Consider the following 21469-nt stretch of genomic DNA (forward strand, 5'->3'; position numbering starts at 1 on the left):
GTTTCTGCCATTTCTAGACACAGAAACAGTAGAAACAATATAAAACGGTGCCTAAGTCACCAACCGCTAATTTAATGGTCAGTGTAAATATTCAACTTACTCTTTGAGATCCTCTCTTATTCCCAAGCAAGTTTGGAAGGTTGTATGGAGTTAAGAAATTCCTTTAAAGATTTAAGTGTTTGTTTGGAAGGCATGTTTCAATGCCCTTGCTATTTTTCAAAACTTGAAATGAAAACAGATGGTTACATTTGAGCTTTGTCCTCTTTGTCCTTTTTGTGAAGATTGTGGAAACATTAATGGAACATCCCTTTTCGAGGAGTTTGGATTAGGTTCTCGTACGAGAACCATTCTCGTACAGTGCCTGATCCACAGTTGGAATCCACTCAATCTCTCAGCCTGTTGTAAGAAGAGAGAGTTTAAGTGGATTCTAATTGTGGATTAGGCACTAGAATAGTTCTTGTACAAAGACCTAATTTGGACTCCTTTTCGAGTGCCCGCTAGCTAGCTCAACAAGCATGGTTCACTTCCTGCCATGAGGTATTTACCTAGTACTCATTGATGTGCTTTTGAAAGGATATTGCTATGGGGTAGAGTCATCCAAACCAAACAAAAAGAGAGCCACAACAATACATGCTATGACTATGTGGGATGCTTTGAAGAGAAGAAATTAAGCAATTTTTCTTTAGAGAAAAGGCCCCCTTTTTAATAAGTGGATTTCAATGGTAAATAACTCCATGAAGTGTTGAGGAACATACCCCTTTCTATAATTAAAACTGCTTATGCTCACATGCCCTCTTATATTTTCAGATGCAGCTTTTTCTACAAAACCTTGGGCTATAGGCTTAGGTTGCTGCTACTTGCTCGATGAGCAAGGTTCTCTGGGATGGATTGCTACTGATCACATGTCTCCATCTTCAGTTATTATCAGTGAGGCCACGGCACTGAAACTTGGTTTAAAGTTAATTAAGGCTGTTGGAATCCAATGGGTTTGTATGCACTCGGATTCACAAGCTTTCATTCATGGATAGTGAAATGTCCCAATGGACCTTCGCCTCAGGAAGTGCGTGTTGGAATTTAAGTTTCAAATTATGATCAAATTGGTCTTTTCAAAATGGTATTTTTTGAAAGTCCAAAGTAGTCTTTTTGAAATTCAGCTTTCCCCGTCAATAGTGTCTCTTCTACTTTTAGAATATTGTCTTTAGCACTTGTGGAGTTGTGAATGAGCTAAAGACAACTCACAAAAGTTTAGTCCTACATTGCTTAGGGATGAAAGAAAACTTGGATATATATAGGAATGTTTGTTAAAGGTGCAAGCCCTTTGGAGAGACACTTTCCCTTGTCATATGAGTGTCGAGTTCCTGGGGTGCTTTTTAATCGTGAGCCGAGCCGAGCCGGGCGGTGGCCGAGGTCGGGTGCAGGTGGTTCAAAGAACCACTTTTTACATGTTGAAAGTTTCACACCCTTACACGTTTTTGTCCCAAGGGACACTATTGATACATGTACCTGTATGAACACCCATCTACCAATGTACATACTTGTTTGTACGTATCAGTATATGGATATGTTGTCCCTTACATACATAGAGGTGTACCTCTATACATATGGGTATCAGTATACCCATTCGTATACAGAGACCTACATTCCATATATACAAAATACTGTATTCTGGGTGTATGAAAATACATACTATGAGTGGGATTGTTTTGTTCACTGTTTTACTGCAAGTACTTCTATTCACTGTTTTCGTTCTGTTATCAGTTCTCTTTAAATACATGTGGGAATTGCTTATTGGAGTGCACCTTAAGCAATTGGAGAGTTGTTTTATCTTGGAAGTGAGAACGTACGGTCAACCCGGTTGCATACATATATACGGGGTGTTCACATACCTTAAGGAGAGTATATATATATATATATATATACGACTCAACTCTACTTAAGACAGGCAATTTCTATTGCTATTTCAGAAAATTGTTTGAACAGGTAAATCATCTTTTACTTGTAATTGCATTTCAATTAATATAATTGTTTTTGTCAAAGTCTTATACCTATTGCCTATTTCTGTTATTTACAGTGCCTGATTTTGAGTTTGACTCTTCTTTACCTCCTTGGGGTCACTCGAATAAAAATCCTCTGTTTTGCTTTAATCTTGCACTTCTTTATTTTGGCCCTGTAGAAGACGACACGTGTCCTATTTTAAGCGAATGGCCAAGATTGGGTTAATGTTCAAACTCATGCAAAACCGGTTTCAGGTTGGATGAATTGATCCACTCATTTGAACCAAATCGTACTGGGCTCTGTTTGAATCAAAACAGAGAGACTCCCGTTGTTGTGCATTCTCTCGCACAACTCTCTCTCTCTCTCTCTCTCTCTCTCTCTCTCTCCCTGCTCACGAAGAGAGTCGCTGATACTCTCGATTTTTCTGGGGTTTGAGTACTCCTCGTGCGCTGATGCTCTGTCTGTTTGGTTGTGAAGGTGAAGTAACAGAGGATTTTTAACCTACTGGTTGCCTAGAACTCGAACCACCCATTTCACACTCGCAAAAGCCCACTTCAACTCTTCAAGAAACAAAATCCATTTTTGAAACTCCAGCTTAAATGATCGCTCTTAAAAGCTGTTCGTCGCGGTTGCTTCCCTCGAAATCCACCGTTTCAGGGGAAAGCAATAGCAAACATTGAAATACTGAAGAATCCATCCCACCATTAAAGCAGATAAGTTCTCAACCAAATCAAAGGAAAAAAATAAAACCCACCTCGACAACATCCATATACTGAAACCCAACAAATGTTGAAACACAAACGTTCAATGGAAACAGATGGCTAGCTAGGTAATGTAGCTTTGAAAACCCTCGTGTTCTGAGTGTGGAACAGAGGCTTTTAGCTTAGACCCTCATGCTCTCAGTAGAGTAGTTGGGGAGTTATGAAGTTTTTCCTGGAAATACAAAACTTGAATGAATTAAGAAAACGAAATGCGGTCCCTAAATCGAAGTCTATTTTTGAGTTGGAACTAGAGACTTGCAGTTGTAGAAACGAAGGCAGAGAACGAGAGAGAGGTGAGGGGAATTTGCAGTAGGTGATTCTGAGAAGAAGCCTCATAATGTGCGAGAGAAGTATGAGGATAAAAATCCGCTTCCGGTTTGATTCATTTACCTCAAACCAGTTTGGAGGAGCTTCAATCTTAAGCCAATCCTAGCCGTTAAGCAATAGTAATCCACGTGTCGTCGTCTGTAGGGGGCAAAACAAAGAAGTGTAAGATTAAGCAAAACAGAGGATTTTTATCCGAAACACTCACATGGGATATTTAGTGCTCTTCACTGTTTTTAGTGAAAGTTGAATGATTATCATTCAATCCTAGTGTGACATGATCCATGCGATTGTGGGATCAATATAGGCTCACGGGACTAATCAGGCCAAAAGCTTGGATACCTATCATTAGCAAAAAACAGAATGTCTCAACCACCAACTGATATTTCTCTATCCTTCGGTTTGTCAGATGTCTTCAGCAGAGCTTCCAGGTTTGTCATTTCTTATATGTTAATTGAGCTGAAAGTGTTCATGTTCATGGGATTGCTAAGTGGGCTATTAGTTTTCCTAGGTTTGGTTTTTGGAAGGCTGCCTTTCCCGAGGAGCTCATCCCCTTTGTACCAACTTTTTTGTTCCCTTGAGGTTTGAATAAAATTTTCCCATCAGTGGATTTACACACAAAAAAAAAAAAGTTACCTCTATTATACAAAATCGATATATAATTATCCATTACCACCCCTAAAATTGAAAATAATTTGGAGTGATCCCCAAAAATGAAAATAATGTCTAGTAGACCCCTCACTTTCTCAAAATTATATCTAAAAAACTCATTCCATTAGGTTTAAGGCGTTAAGTGATGATGTCATCAGTCATTTTTTCGCTAATGACCAATCTATCCTTATGAGTATGTTAAGTTATTATAATGACCTTCGATTACAATCTGCTCCGACTAGTGTTGTTGTGCTCCGACTAGCACTGCTGTGTTTTGACTACCTATGCTCCGTATACCTGCGAAGAAGAAAGGAAGAGGAAGAGGAAGAGGAAGAGGAAGAGGAAGAAGAAAGTAGCTCACGACTATCTATTGTCTATTTTTTCTTAATTTCCTGGAATCTTGATACCCTTTATAATTTATCCTTTGTTTTAGATGTAAATACCCTTTCTTCCCCCGATAACTATCGATCTCGGCCCTAATTTTCTTTTTTGTCTGCATGCTCTCGCATTGTTGATTATGTATCTCTACGATTGAGGGTATAGGAACGCCAAACTCCTTATGTTTTTTCTCGAGGCTCTGAGTCTTCTTCCTGATTATTTTATATCTCTTGTGAAGCCCTAAAGACATGACAAGCACTTCATTGATCTCCTTTCACCCTCCGACATTAGGTTTCAAAATCCCACTGCTTGATTTCACTCTAGGTGATGACTTTGTCCCTTCATGGCCATCACTTTGCATAGTATCTTTTTTATGGTTTCATCTCCGATCATCTCTAGCAAAGCCCAAAAGACACGACAATGGGGAATTAATTTCAAATAGATGATGGTATCTATTATTTGCGCTTCACTAATACAACTCTCACTCTTGGACGATAGGATTTCAAAACCACACCGCCTGAGTTCGCTCTGCGTCACACCTTCTTCCCTTGTGAGAAATCATTGATAGCAACCAACGAGGTAAATTTCTTTCTATATTTTTAATGGGTTAATTTATGCGAAGAATAAAGAGCGGTACAACTGTACAAGTTCCTATCTTAGTGTTTATGATATTGTTGTATTACCTGTGAATACAAACAGGGAAATTGCTGAAAGAGAATTGATAGATATAAGCGGAAATCTGCAAGAATTGGCTGCTTTCTTCTTCCTCTTCACAGTAACTGTCACATTCACACTTTTTAATGGACAAGTTACCTAGAGTTATAGCAGGCACTGTAGAGATTCATTTGCGGTTTATGGGGATTCAACAGTGATGAATTGAGGTAATTAACTTCAATAATTTTCTTCATTTCGAAAGGAGAAAGATGGGGTTTTCCTCTGCCAAGGTCGCGAATGAAATTTGGTGCTGAGCTACCCACCTCAGTTTCTGCCTACTGCTGTTAGTGTTATAATCGCCCAGCTAGGGTCGCAGCTGAACTGACAGTGATAATATGTAAGGGTTTGGAAGGGTGAAAATGAGCTCTTTTTAGAGTCTTAAGTATAAGGGTAAAAATGTCATTTCTCACTTTTAGTTAACGGTGTTACAAATTAGGGGTGCGATGGATATTATTTTCATTTTTGGGGGTCACTCCAAGTTATTTTCAATTTTAGGGGTGGTATTAGATAATTTCCCTATCCTTTACTATTCTCGGTACCCTCTTCTGACCATTCAAACATCTTCATTCTTTCTTGACCGTGGCTGAAGGAAAATTACCTATGGATATGATATGAATTTGATCTCATTATTTGCGGTTGATAATCGCATTGATTATCACCAATATTACTAAAAGGGAAGAGGATGGAACAGTGACAATCGGATTATCATAAAAAAAAAAATTTCTCAATTGGATTGGTAGGTTACATGCAACAATGACTTTGGTTCTATTAAAATATATTCCCATCTCTTACCATATAGGCTAAAAAAAAAAAAATTGGTGGGAGAAAAGATAAGGGGAAGGGGGAGGCAGAGAGAGACATGTCCTTAGATAAGGATAAGTGTACTGCAGCGTCTATGAAGGGAAACAATACCATGCTGATCCCGTATCAGTGGTACAAATGAGCGATAAAATAGTAAAAAAAAATTGATTTTTATAAAAATCAGGAATAAAACTGTTCGATACAGACAAATCAATGTTGATCAGTATCGATATCATATCCAAGAATTAAAGTATCGGTATTGGTCGTCGTATCGATCGGCCAAAATTAATATACGTATCGGAGGGTATCGTATTGTATCGGAGATACGCTAAGATACGCTAAAGATACGCACATAAATGGATAGGAAACACTTTTTTTATACACATTTGCATAAAAAAAATAGTTAAAAAAAATTATATATAACATGTATTATGCATAAACAGTAAATTGAGAGTATCGCACTAAGAATCAAAGGTTTGTAATTGTCCCATAAATGTAAAATCCTTGTTCCCAACCTTGATTTCCACTTTAGTTAGAGAGAAAAATGGTTGACAGCAACTTTGGAACAAAAACACCTCAAAAAATTATGTTTTTCTAAAAAATTACCCATTTTGGCCATTTTATGACCGTATTGGTACGTATCGGTGTGTATCGGTCGATACATATCGATACGTATCGATACATATCGATACATACCGATACGTACCGATACATATCGATACATACCGATACGTACCGATACATACCGAAACGTATATTTCACTTCAATTTTGAATTTTTCATAGAGTATCGTTACGTATCAGTGAGTATCGGTGTGTATCGGTGGTGTATCGGTATGTATCGTAGGATACGTATCGATACATAAGGGTTTTAAAATTTTCATGATACGTATCGGTATGTATCATGCCGATGTCTACCGATACGGATACGTATCGATCGATACGGCACGATACGCACCGATACTTAAAACCATGATCATATCAATTTAAGGAAAGCTTTTCCAAGGCCGACAAGAAAAAAAAAAGGGAAAATATGGTGTGTAAGGTAGGGACAAAGAAGATAGTATGGCTATTAGCTGTGAGAGTAACTATTTTAGTATGTGGGTGAAGGAAGAATACTTGAACTTTAAGAAAAGAAGGTAGGGACCTTAGGGCGTCGCAAAATCAACGGTTCAATAGAAAAAATGTTTGACACCTAAATGTAGACTTTCAGACTCTAGCCCAAATTTTTTACAGCATTTATCATATTTCCAACCCGTATAAATGACTTTTACTTTCTCCAAGTCTTGGGAGAGGTTGGTTTTCAAGGTGATGAACACCTGATCGGATATTGTGCACTAAAACAATGCCATGAACATGGCATGAAAATCGTCTGCAGCCATTGCATCAGTAAGCATCATGTGGCTGATAGACCTTTGGAACGTGTTCCAGATACTCTCAATCATTGGATATTCACTGTACCTCACTGCTCACTATAGACGATATGAATCCATGAGCATGTGGGACGGTTACACTCATTTACAACAATGGAAAAAAAAAATGCCTCATAGTGAGCCATGACATCAAGAGGGTAGAGGAGGGTGTCGGGCACACCACCCCTCATCAGAGTAGCTCTTAAGCTTTTCGTAGTTTTGTAGAAAAAGACATGAGAATAACGGAACGTCACGAGGCAAGTGCCTTCTGTTCCAAGCAAAGTCATGCCCACCGTTTTTATCAGACCATGACATTTTGGAAAGCAGGCACAGATGGAATCTACTCAATAACCTTATCTAGAACCTGATCCACAGTCGACATTGTGTTGCGGTTTTAAACCATGTGCGTGTACCAGTCAGTCAAATTCTAAAGATCAACAGAAATACAATTCCAATCAGATTCAGGTCATACAAACAAGGTCTAACGCCAACCTTTTCCTGATTCCCTTTGATTTGCAAACACACGTTTCTCCCCAACTCGCCAGTGGAAAATCAAATCAAAGACTCATATGGCTGACAAGGCTACTACTACCCAATCGAAAAGCTTAGAAGGAAAAGTGGCCATCGTCACCGGCGGCGCCAGCGGCATCGGCGAGACCACCGCTCGTCTCTTTGCGGATCACGGCTCTCGCGTGGTGGTGATCGCAGACATCCAAGACGAGAAAGGGGAACATGTGGCAACCTCCATAGGTACCCACCGATGCAGCTACATCCACTGCGATGTCGCTGATGAAGACCAGGTCAGATCCATGGTTGACTGGACAGTCCAGAAGTACGGACGCCTCGATATCATGTTCAGCAACGCGGGCATCTGTAACGACCAGCAGACTATCTTGGACCTCGATCTAACGGTCATGGATCGACTCTTCTCCATCAACGTCAGGGGAATGGCGGCCTGCGTGAAGCATGCGGGGAGAGCCATGGTGGAAGGGGGAGTGAAGGGGAGCATCGTATGCACGGCGAGCGTTGCGGCAAGCGTGGGTGGGATGGCCTTCACGGACTACACCATGTCGAAGCATGCAGTGTTGGGGCTGATGAGATCGGCGAGCCGCCAGCTGGGGCGGCATGGGATCAGGGTGAATTGTGTGTCGCCCTCTGGGGTGGCGACGCCGATGCCGTGCCAGTTATCCGGGATGGAAAAGGATGAAGTGGAGAAGTTCTTCTCCAAGTCCACGAGCCTGAAAGGATTAGTGCTGAAGGTGAATCACGTGGCGGAGGCCGTGCTGTTCCTTGCTTCTGATGCGTCTGCCTTCGTCACTGGCCATAACCTTGCCGTGGACGGTGGTTACATCCCCTCACCGGCCACCGCCTCGTAGCGAACCATCACAGTCACTTTTTCGGCCTGTGGCGTACGGGTTGAAATCGTCTGCAATTCTGATCTCGTACAATTTCGCGTAATACCACCTTCAGGCGATGACACGTGTATTGATACTAATACAATGGCCCAGATCTGGTACAACTAATAAAACATTAAATCAGTGAAATGGCATTTAAGTCAGATCTGGGTCATTGTATTGGTATCAATACACGCCTAAAAGTGGTATTGTACAAAATTGTACGAGATCGAAATTATAGACGATTTTTTTCTGTGGCGTACTGATGCACATAGTCAATAGACTCAAACTATAAGATAAGCTGTGATTTTCAACAAAAAAGTTCCAATAAGATCAAAAAGCATATGATGGATGTTTTTAAACAAAGAAAATGAGTATCTTGGGGATCCAATTTTCCATGTTGGTCCTTAGCCTACTAAATTAATCAAGGGAGAGGAGCCTTTAAGTTGGTGGGGGTAGGGACTTGTCTCATCAGTAGCTCTCGAGGGTCCAAAATAGCTTTTTGTTGAATTATGGATTCATATGTTTCTTATTTTTGTGATGAAAATAATTGAATGATGGTTCATGAGATTTCTAATATGTGTATGAAACTTACAAGGTTTAATTAATCTCAAATTATATAAGAACATCCAAGAGATTCATCATCTAATCAATAAGCACCTTTCTTGAGTAAAATCGTTAAAGCTTGAAGATTTACAATGAAAAGCTTTATTAAGACTCAAAAACATTAAGAAAGTCTTTGAAGCAATAAAGTTAGAATCAAGCTCTATAGCATAGAGTTTTTACTTCAATGTGTATATATCTTGTAAGCCTATGATTGTATATCTCTCATGCCTTAAAAGCCTTAACAAAGTTACTAAAAAACATAAAAGGAACAAATTGTCCAATCAACTTGGATGGTTTCATGATTTTATGACTCAGCTTTGTTTGGACACTGTGGCGGACATCTTCACTCCTGTGCAAACATTTTCTAATCTTGGTATAGACAGTTATTGCTTTAGTACAAATGTCCACACCCTCGGATTCGTGCTATTACGCGAACGTCCAATATAAAATTAGTGTGTTTAATGGTCCTCTAGGAGTAAATGTCCACAAAGTTGTGCAATCATCCACCACTAAGGCGAGATATCTGGACTAAAATAGAAGAATTTTGTGTCCTCTATCAAGGACAAAAGACATAGCCTTAATGACCATAAGGTTCTATAGATATTTTTAGAAATAACAAAGGCAAAGCTAGATCTCCCAAAGGTATCCAATGCTTCGCTTGCATTAAATTCGGATTCATGATGACAAATGAGTGTCGAGCAAGGAAACCTAAACGTGAGAAGGATGAGAAACCTAAAAGAAAAAAGTCATGTATTTCACATGGGTTACAACAGTCGTCGTCACACCTCTCTCAAATTGCTTACAGAGAAATACGACCATGCTATAAATATATAGTGATATCCTATATAAGGAATATACAGATTAACCCATATAGTCTTAGAAAATTTTTCACAAATGGAATTAAAGACATTGTATCCCTAACAATAAGGGGCACTTGTACATCTTCAGAGAAATCATTGTATTTCGAGAACATCTTCATAGAAGTTGATGCTTTGAACTAGGGAGTGTCCTTGTCATCCCTAGCGGAAGGCAATTTGTGACTTGATCAATATTGTTAGCTTTGCAAGAGACTCTTATAACATAATAGTATCATGTTGTTTACAAAAAAAAATCCGCTAACATGTTGATCTCTCTCCCTTGTAAAAAAGTATACAATTAAAATGTTATGATTTAATATTACATTTTTATATATTTTTTTTAGCCTTTAATTTGTATCATAAATATTAATATAGATCACGGTAAAAATCATGATACAATCGGATTTAAGATCATATATTAGATAGCTTCAAAACGATTCAAATTGAAATGATAAAGTTTAACCATAATATTTTAATATTTTTTGTTTTATTTATCATTCAATTAGTGTTTTAAATCATGCAAATATAATGGTATAATTTGATATAAGATTAGAGCATCGGGAAAATCTAAAATATTCCAATTAAAAGGATATTATTTTTATCATTATATTTTACCATTTTTAAACATTTGTTTTGCATCATGACCATTCATTTAGTATTTTAAATTATGAAAAATGCAAAAGAATGATGATCAACTCATCAAAAGTCTCCAATCTCATGATTGAAATGTTGCATGGAAGATGCAAGATCAAATTCTTATAGTGATCCAATCATAAATTAGACTTCACAATGGTTTTACCATTATTAAATATCTAAATAAATGATCATGATGCTAATTAGAATTCTAAAAATGATAAAATATAACGATTGAATTGTATTATATAATTGGAATATTTAAGATTTTTATGACGATTTGATCTTAGATCAGGTTGTTTGCACTATCAATTTGCATGATTTAAAATAGAAGATGAATGTCCACAACACAAATCAACAATTGAAAATGTTAAAACATTATTGTTAAACTTAATACTTAATACTTTTTTCCCCTCCAGGTAAAACCCTATCCTTTTTATGAAATTAGTTCAATTTTTTTCTTTTTTATTCCATGCGCTCTGAACGATATTGTAGATGCGCTGGCAAGGAAGGGCTTATCTATCATGTGTTCAACAGAATGACCATAATCCGTTTCTTAGCTTCATAGGCTTTGTGTAGCTGAAGCTAATGACTACACATATTTTTCAATACCAAAAACATTATAATTTTCTTAATCCATTGATGGTGTGATCTTAAATCAAAGTACAACATAAAATTTGTCATGATTTAAAATACTACGGTTATGATCAAGTCAAAATAAATGTAAAATGTGTTGTTGAACAATATTTTTTCATTTGAAATAGAAACTTTGGTTATTTTGATCATCCATCAAATGTAACATGAATTAATACCATTTGTGTTTAAGCATCCCTCATGATTAAAGCTTGGTATATTAAGAGTCATTTTTTATTAAGGATGTAGTCTTTTTATTTTATTTTTGTAATTTCAGCTCCTTTTGACACCTGATCCTCTTGGTAGTTGAGCTAAAAAAAAAAATAATATAATTTTAGAAAGAAAAATTACCACGCAACCATGTGCAGTTTCCTTTTCAATATTTCTTTTTTCTATTATTTTCATTTGTCTTTTTTGAAAAAAATATGAATTCTATATGAATGATACTTTTTTCAGGACATCCATTGACGTGCCATACAGATTCCTCCTCACACTAGCTGTCTGAGGAATCCTCTCCCATAAATTTAAATGTTACATAGATATATTGCTATTGCCTATGGATGTGATTAGCAATGGGTGATACTTAATTGGATTATCACCAATATTATTAATGGGATTAATGGGTGATAATTGGATTCTCACAAAAGTGATTTTTTTTTTTAATTGGAAAGATATAATAAATATTTAAAGAAATAAATGAAAGAGAATTTATGTATGAGGAATTATACATGCACACACAAAAACATCCATGGCTAAGAGCAATTGATGCTCCTCGGGCATGCTAGTCAAGCGAACAAAAAATTGATCTATGGAGGATTGTCTCCTAGACAAGTGAACAGTAGGGTAAGGGTAGACTTAAAATAACTATAGATGAAATGATGAGTAATGACATGTATAATCTTAGTTTTGTTCCAAATATGACCATAGATAGAATCTATTAGAGGATAAGGATCGACGCCAGTTGAGTCAATCCTGACTTGCTGAGTAGTGCTTTTCTTTTATAGATCCTTGTAATCAATCACATTAACTTTAGATAAGGCTTCCACCAAAAAAAGAAAAAAAGAAAAAAACTTTAGGTAAGGCTGAGTTTTGTGGTTATAATTGTTGTTGTACAAATGATAAACAGGCCTATTATTCTCCATGTACACCAATTTGAACAAATAAAAATATTATGAGCCCACGTGCTCTACCAGTCCAACAATGGCTGACGAGGCTCCTACCCAACCTCAACCTCAAGGAGCCCAGAACCTCGGGCTGTACCCTCGTCCAACTCGCAGAAGACAAGTCTCTTCTTCCCTTGTGGCTGGAGGAAAACTAAATCATAGACACAAATGGCTGACGAGGCTTCTACTACCCAGTCCAAACGTTTGGAAGGAAAAGTGGCCATCGTCACCGGCGGCGCCAGCGGCATCGGCGAGACCACCGCTCGTCTCTTTGCGGATCACGGCTCTCGCGTGGTGGTGATCGCAGACATCCAAGACGAGAAAGGGGAACATGTGGCAACCTCCATAGGTACCCACCGATGCAGCTACATCCACTGTGATGTGGCCGATGAAGATCAAGTGAGGTCCATGGTTGAATGGACGGTCCAGAAGTACGGACGCCTCGATATCATGTTCAGCAACGCGGGGATTCTCAACAACCATCAGACCATCCTGGACCTCGATCTAACGGCCATGGATAGACTCTTCTCCATCAACGTCAAGGGAATGGTGGCCTGCGTGAAGCACGCGGGGAGAGCCATGGTGGATGGGGGAGTGAAGGGGAGCATCGTGTGTACGGCGAGTGTTGCAGCGAGTGTGGGTGGGACGAGTCACACGGATTATACCATGTCGAAGCATGCGGTGTTGGGGTTGGTGAGATCGGCGAGCCGCCAAATGGGGCGGTACGGGATCAGAGTGAACTGCGTGTCGCCCTCCGGGTTGGCGACGCCGCTGTCGTGTCGAATGTTGGGGATGGACGAGGATGGGGTGGAGGAGCAGATCTCCAAGACCACCAGCCTGGAAGGATTGGTGTTGAAGGCGAATCATGTGGCGGAGGCCGTGTTGTTCCTTGCTTCCGATGCGTCTGCCTTCGTCACTGGCCATAATCTCGCCGTCGACGGTGGTTTCCTCCCCCCACCACCTCGTAGCGACTTATCATAATCATCTTCTGGTCGGTATTCTCCGTTTAAATTTCTAGGGTTCTCTTGGCCCTAATTCTCGCTGTCTCCTAAAATAGTTGATTGTATTTATTTTCGTTCAGGCGTGCCAGAATTCATTTTGTTTTTGACTCAAAACAATCTGACTTTGATCAAACGAATTGAGTTCTTATTTGCCCCAATTGTTCCAGGGACTATGTCTTTAAGGTGATTGAAGATAACTCTTAACTCAAAGGCAAACTAAGGGAATTGAATCTCAAAGAAAGCAGTTCACTTTATTGAGATAATTCCAAGAGAATACAAGAGTTCCATTAAGAGGGGAACCTGTTGAAATTACATCTATTAGAAAGAAACAGCCCTAAGTAAAATTTATCACCATGAAAGAGACGAAATTGGTAAAGAGTTGCATTTTGATGAGTTTTTTTGTTGTTGCTTTCATTGTCCCTGGCCAGATTTTTCTCCCTTTTAAATAGTAATCTTCAATTTTGAACGCAAGGAATTGGTTGATTAACCGCTCCCACGACCTTTTTCCTTGCAAGATTTAAGAGACACCTGTCAAAACGACCTCATCGTCTTGGCATGTCTTTACACCTTCCATGTTTGTGTGTCACGTGATTAATTGTGAAAATTTTCATAATCTCCCACCCAATAGGTTCAGGCCGATTCCAATCAACACCCAACTCTATTTGAATCAGAAAGGCTGATTCCGTTGTTAGCTACTCTTGTTTGAAGCTTGGTTCTAAGTGAAAGGTCATGTTCAGCTAGATCCCCTTCATTTTTCCCATTAGGAGCGGCCATGCGTGCCCTTTTAAGTAGGATGATGGGATGTGAAGGGATATTCAGATCCTCTCCAATCATTGGGACGTTCAACACAACATCTGTGTTGTTGGGATCCGTTCCATCATCAGATGCAAGTTTGCACATAATGGGAAGATTAAATGATTTTCTTTTTCCTAAAGCTTTTCTTTTATCGGAAACAACAACTTTATTAAGAAAAAATAGAGAAGGGGAATCTCCTTCCCACAAAAATAGGATTTACAAGACAAAGGGGTGGTTTGAACCACTAGGAATTAGAAAGATCAAATCTAATAGCTCCCTGAACTAAACAATGTACCCCTATGTTGTCAACGAGAGGACGAAATCTGAAATGAACAAAACAAAATGACTTTAACAACACTAAAATGTTTTTGATTACCAATAGTGCAACCAATCAATGGAAGATGGGAACCCTTTACAAGCAAAGAGTACAACTATGCAATCACTAAAAATAACGAGAGAATCAATGCCCAAGAATTTGGCCAAGGGGATCCCATTCCTCATTGCCTTAGCTTCTGCAACAGCTATTGAAAAACTAAATCCCTGCTCTACAATTATCAACAACAAAATCACCCGTTGATGTTGTAATAATGGCCCCATGCCCACCTTTGCACAAAGAGGTTCTCCAAGCACCATTAGTAGTTAAAACGAAATGATTCACATGAAGAGTAGAAAAATCAGATATAGCAATTACATTGGGGAACGCATTGCTTCCCAGAAGAGAAGAAGTCGCCTCTTCATGGTCAGCAATCCCAATACAAATATGTTAGGAAAAAGAATTTTATATTTTATATTTTCCTAATAAATTTGATCTTATCTTTTATGATAAGATTGGTATTGGTTTAGTTGTTGTAGTTGTTGGCTCTGAATAGGAGACCTATTACTTATTTGGATGTTTCTAAAACACTAACAAATAGGAGATTCTGATTGACCAAGAATATATAAGATTAACTAACCAAAACAACGTGTGAAAGACTTGAGAATAGTTCTCAAGTTTCTCTCCTTTCTCCAGAATCGCCTCTTCCATCTCCTCTCTCTCTTTTCTCTTCCTCTTTAAGTGATTGAATATGATGATCATAAAACCTTGACCATTGTGGAGGAGCTTAGATCTAAGGGAATGCAAAGTTGTACGTGTAAAAATGACTTATTGTGAAAGAGCTAAGAGCGCGTGGAGGCTCTGCACTTGTGGAGTTTCAGGTAATGATCGAAACCCTCGTATTGATTATTTCTTGAATGACCGACCCTACCGGTAGGACGATCAAAGTCACTTCTGTGGATGCCATCTACCAGTGATATCAGAGCATCCCTGTGCATATGTGAGGTGGGTTGCACTATGGGCCAAGAATATTATATTATACATATAGCTCAAATAGGCTTGTAACTGAAAGTGTTAAGTGCTATTTTCTAAAAACAGTACCCATTAGCTAATTTATACATTTATATATTCATTGAATTTCCTAAAACCTTAGTAGACCCATGGGCTCTGAACCCGTATAATTAAATATGATTTAATGTTTGGTTTTGGGGTTGTAATAATTTCATGTATATGAGATGTAAATATATGAAAGAATTGTCAAAAATTGACAATTTAAAATGTGATTTTGTAAATTTTAATTTTCACAAAAATAAAATGAAAGGATCAAATGCATGCATTCATCAGTGGTTATGTGGTTTAAAATGAACCATATAGATGGATTTTTATGTGGATGGCATGCATATATATGATTGTGAAATTCTTCTCCCATTATCTATTTACTCTCTTTTTCTCTCTTTCTCCTCCAATATTTTTTATAAACGGATGTACTCCCTTTGCATGGGTAGCCCAATTAGTGAGTTGGTTTCTCAAGGTTTATTTAATAAAGACAATGTAAAATAGAATTATGATTTTATTTTATCATGTGATGATCGAGAGAAAATCAATGACAATGATAGTAAGACGATCGGAGATGTTGATCGGAGGTATTGATCGTTTGGAGGAAGCAGCCAAGATTTAGATGAAATATTTTTATTTTATTATTTCCAATGTACTAGTTATTTTTATATAACTTGCATTGACACTATCACTTAATTAAGTTTAGTGGGAGTAGCTAATGAGGTTATATTATCACGTTTGGAGGAAGCAGCCATGAAATTTTAGGATCAAATGCAATATGTTATATAAAACAAATTGAAGGTCCTCCCACTGGTAGAGAGGCTCTGATACCACTGATAAATGGCATCCATGGAAACGATTCGGATCGTCCTACCGATAGGGTATATAAACCCTATTTGGTAACCCATCCCATAGCTCTAAAGTCCTTGGCCCCAAATGGGTTTCTATAAAATTCAGCTTAAGACAAAGGGGTGGAGCCTAAAATAGATGCTAAGAAAACAACAAAAAGATGACATAGGCTGAACTCTTTAAATCGGATATTGAAACAGAAAATCAAGTCCAACAAAACTGTTTTATTTTAATTTAAAAACCATAAGTCTGTTTCAGCCTTTTTATAAGCCCAAAAGACAAATATGAATTTAGCTCATAACATAAGTAATAAGGGAAATTATGTCATTTAAAATTTTAAAAATAATACAATCCTAACTACCTCTTTCTCTTCATCGTTAAACCATCTCAGAGCCACCAAGCTTGTAAGTCCTAGTGGGTTTGGCCCCCTTCCCCCCCCCCCCCCCTTTTTAAGAGTTGCGTCTTCTCTTGTTAGTGTATGATTGCATCATTATTATATCATTAATTGATGTAATCATGATTTATAATATTAAATTCATTATGTTATCCAGCCTACAAGAAGTAGGATCTTCTTCCCACTCGGTTAGAATATTGCAACCCACTCGATCAGGGTGCTATAACTTTGTGTAGTCCGTAACTAATAGCTGCAGGTCACGTAACATGCACACCAATCTTTAATAAAGACAATGTAAAATAGAATTAGGATTTTATTTTATCATGTGATGATTGAGATGAAATAGATAATGAGAGATAAATTTCATAATCACATATATGCATGCCATCCACATAAAAATCCATCAATATGGTTTATTTTAAATTCTATAACCATATAATATATGTACGATTTGATATTACAGCCATGTTAGAAAACAAGGAATGGGAGCCTAGATGGGTTTAATTTCATGTTGAGTCCGAATGGGTCTCATTCAAGTTACCATATAGGAGGATTATATTGTGACATATGGATTTGGTTTTTCAAAGTAAAAACAACTATAATATAGAACCTTGCTTGGCTATAGGGGTTTACTTTAAAAATATTTTAATTAAAACTCATATAAGCGAAATTGTTTTATGGGGTTTGTTCTATAAACCCAATTTTCAGCCTAACCGATTGCTAGATGACCCAATTATTAATAAACATTGGTTTCTAATAATTAATATTTTATATAGGGTCAATATCTCTAATAGTTAATAATTTATGAAATTATTAATATAAGGGATATTAGTGTGTATGAAATTGATGAACTCAATAGAGAGTCCAATACTAGTACCAAGCCTATGAAAATTATTAATTTTTTTATTTTGATTATCTAAAACCGTAGTTTGACTAGGTGGGACTCATATAATATGGTATTATATGAAAATTAAAATTTGTGCATTTCAATGGACTTGTATGTTTTGTTACATAAAATGTAATAGTTTATTTTATGAAACGTTAGTGAGATAGAGTGTGCATATATGATGTGGGTTGCACTATTGAATATTATATTGCACATAGAACCCAAATAGACTTATAACTTAAAGTGTTAAGTACTATTTTTAGAAAACAGTGCCCATGAACTAATTTGTACATTTATATATTTGTTGAGTTTCTTAAAACCTTAGTGGACCCATGGGCCCCTGAACATATATAATTAAATATGATTTAATGTTTGATTTTGGGGGTGTACTAATTTCATGTACATGAGATGTACATATGTGAAACAATTGTCAAAAATTGGTAATTTAAAATGTGATTTTGTAAATCTTAATTTCCACATAAATGAAATGAAAAGATCAAATGCATGCATTCATTAGTGGTTATGAGATTTAAAATGAACCATAAGGATGGATTTTTATGCGGATGACATGCATATATGTGATTGTGAAATTCATCTCCTATTATCTATTTACTAATTTTCTCTCTCCTCCAATATTTTGTATAAACAAATATACTCCCCTTAGGCAGTCCAATTGGTGGGTTGGTTTCTCAAGGTTTCCTTAATAAAGATAGTGTAAAATAGAATTAGGATTTTATTTTATCATGTGATGATCGAAAGAAAATCGATGACAATGATCGTAAGACGATCAGAGTTATTGATCGTTTGGAGGAAATAACCAAAATTTAGGTGAAATATTTTTATTTTATTATTTTCAATATAATAGTTATTTTTATATAACTTGCATTCACACTAACACTTCACTAAGTTAAGTGGGAGTAGCTAATGAGGCTATGTTACTCCCACTCATCTTGAAATCAAATTGACTTGCATCTCATGCAAGTCAATTTGACTTCGGATGCTATCCCATAACTATTATAGTTAATAATTTACATGTGATACTTATTTTTGTTTAATATGAATACTTGCTTTATTACATGTGATGTAAAGTTAGTTTAAATACATACAATGCATTGAATGAATGTTTATATGATTATCTATGTGCATACGTTCCTGTTTCCCTCATTATAAAGCAACAGTGATATGAAAAACTCTAACTGGTGGGATTCTCATGGTCTCCCATGGTCAGTGAACATAGAGGTTTCATAGGTCAATTCTGAAAAATATCGATAGGATAATGCTTGTGATTGATCAATGAACAATCTACACTCATCTCCTATGTGATAAGTATAGGACATGGTCAGTGAGAGGTGTACTGTGATAGTAGACATTAGCTCACGATGCCATGATTCACTCTGAGACAATGGGTATACACTTGACCTAAGTATGTGTCAGTCGATAGGAATGGGCATGGTACTCAGGTGGTCAAAATTATTGAAAATCTTTGTGATAGGCAGAATAAGTCCAGTCAATCAACACATGTACCATGAACTCCAATAGGCTAAGTTATGTATGTAAAGGTTGAATTATTCTAATTCGTACCCCAACACTTTGAGGGAAGCTTAAGGTATAAAAAACCGTTGATTGAGATTTACCCATTTGTATTCAATGGTATGTATCTGTAAGTTAATTATACATCATTACTCATTTTACCATCACTAATCCACTAATTATAATAACACTGACCCCTTGTCTGATCAAATTATTTGGAGTAGACAAGACTATTTTCTCATACTTGTATTTGAGTAAATTGGTTTATTCTGAAATGAGTGTAGACAAATTACCAAGGATTATAGACATGATGAGACGCTAAGGAGATGTTTGATGAGTAAACTAAAGATGCTCATTGATCGTCAACTAAGGTCTATCATATTACCCAATATGACTTAAGGTTCTCCAATTATTGACTATGTCATGATAATGATAGGTTGCTCTATGATATTGGAATTCCTTAAGTTAGTCATGGATGCTTATTTTAATGTCTTAATCATGTCACTGATTACATCTAATGTATTGTAGTGAAAATTAATTAAAAAAAAATCAGGACAATAGTAATGGTGTTTATAGTTTTATCTTCATATTCAATGCCAAATGGTCAAAACAAGAAGGAATACATGAGTGTGACTCATGAATTAAAATACTAAGGGAAAAAATGATATAAAGAATTGTCAGCTTTACCTAGCTGCCTTGTAGCTAAATGAAAATTTTCATGAAACACTTGTCCTATTTGAATATAATGTGTTGGTATGACTGACTGACACATGATATGTGTCACACCCCATTCCACACAGAATCAGGCCGGTGATCAAGTTAACCCCTATTAACCCAAAACCTACCAGGATCACATGACACAGTAATCATAGCACACACTAAGTCAAATAAAATTGTAGTTCGACGGAAGTCTTACCTATACATATCTGTAAATACCCTAATACTGTTGATACTCAAATTGTATTGCATAACATAATTACATATTGGCCCGTAGGCGTGATATATACACAAGAAATATAATTTAAACATCTAGAACACAAAAGGGGTAACATTCCCAAAATAATAAAAAAGAATCTCTGTATGGTATCAGTGTTGCTGACTCGCAACACATTATTCGTATGGGCACTCAGTCTCGTGCCCAAGATCTTTAGGGACCTACCAGTCCTTGACTGAAAATTCCACGGTGGGTCCTGGCTCTAGCTCTCTAGCCGGATAACCTATAAGATCAACTAAAAATGGTGTGCACTTGGGATGATCTCACTAACCCAGTAAGTAAAAAGAAAGACCATACAAGTATGTGCAATACAAATGAAACTATATGCATGCAGTTCATTTTATTATCTTAGTCCACCTAGACAACAATTCTAAGTCATAGGTTATATGCTACTCACAACCATAGTGCGTGTATGCCCTAGGTCTAAGTCGCGAGCCCCATCCCATGATACTTCTATAGGGTTGTCAAAGAAGGCCAGCCATTGGTACCGAAAAGTAAAATGCTCACCAAAGCGACATTAAAGTAAATTGCTCGCCCAGAGCCACATTAAATTTAAAAGCAATACGATTAGCCCTTTATTATATCACTTAAGTTGCCAATAGGATATACCTAACACCTAAACCCCTTCTGGGAAGGGTCGTAGCACAGGGATATGCCAATTTTAATTGCATGCTTCTATGTGAGATAGTACGACTGCATAGTACCATCGCATTCCATACCATGGGCCATCAATGTATTTGTATCCAAGTCAACTATGACATCTAGTCTAACAAGCATCATAATCAATGGTTTAAATCACCAATCTCACATCACGAAACAAGAACAAGTATTTAACAATTAAAGATATTAACATGTTAATTCATAATTGAATTTCATAATGCACACATCAATGCATGCAATGACATTCATGAATGACTAGTCTACACAATAATAAATGATGACATGGCTAGTCTACAACCAGAATGACATGATGCAATGTCCTCTTCCCACTTACCTATTTGTGTACTATGATCCCCTTTGGTATAAGGTAGATCCGGCGTGCGATGATGCGAGTTCTAGTACAACCTATCATAAAAGAGTTGGGTTTAGTATACCTCCACTTTAAGGTCATAACCAGTGGGTTTGATGATTCCAATGTATTTAGAATCACAAGATTAGATTACCCGACAAATTTGGGTCCAAACAGAATCCGAGAAGTCAGATTGATAGGTCGACCAGTGGGTAGGACACCCAACAGTCCTAACTCGCCTATCGATCTAGGAATACTGCCTGGACCGACGGGCCAAGAGCAGTGGGCAAGGCACCTACCAATCCTTGCTCACATGTTGAC

The 21469-nt window shown here is 37.2% G+C and overlaps 2 protein-coding genes across 2 annotated transcripts; both read left to right on the forward strand.

Annotated features, from left to right (window-relative positions):
* The first annotated feature begins 7449 nt into the window (after positions 1 to 7449).
* On the forward strand, positions 7450 to 8999 carry LOC122061950 (short-chain dehydrogenase reductase 3b-like). The gene has a single exon (XM_042625543.1). It carries the CDS (start codon positions 7605 to 7607, stop codon positions 8409 to 8411), a length of 807 nt encoding a protein of 268 aa, XP_042481477.1. The 5' UTR covers positions 7450 to 7604; the 3' UTR covers positions 8412 to 8999.
* Positions 9000 to 12368: 3369 nt separating this feature from the next.
* On the forward strand, positions 12369 to 13480 carry LOC122061243 (short-chain dehydrogenase reductase 3b-like). The gene has a single exon (XM_042624458.1). The coding sequence runs from the start codon at positions 12490 to 12492 to the stop codon at positions 13300 to 13302; it is 813 nt and encodes a 270-aa protein (XP_042480392.1). The 5' UTR covers positions 12369 to 12489; the 3' UTR covers positions 13303 to 13480.
* The last annotated feature ends 7989 nt before the right edge of the window (positions 13481 to 21469 follow it).

Source organism: Macadamia integrifolia, chromosome 14, assembly GCF_013358625.1.
Source record: "Macadamia integrifolia cultivar HAES 741 chromosome 14, SCU_Mint_v3, whole genome shotgun sequence".
Lineage (NCBI taxonomy): Eukaryota > Viridiplantae > Streptophyta > Magnoliopsida > Proteales > Proteaceae > Macadamia > Macadamia integrifolia.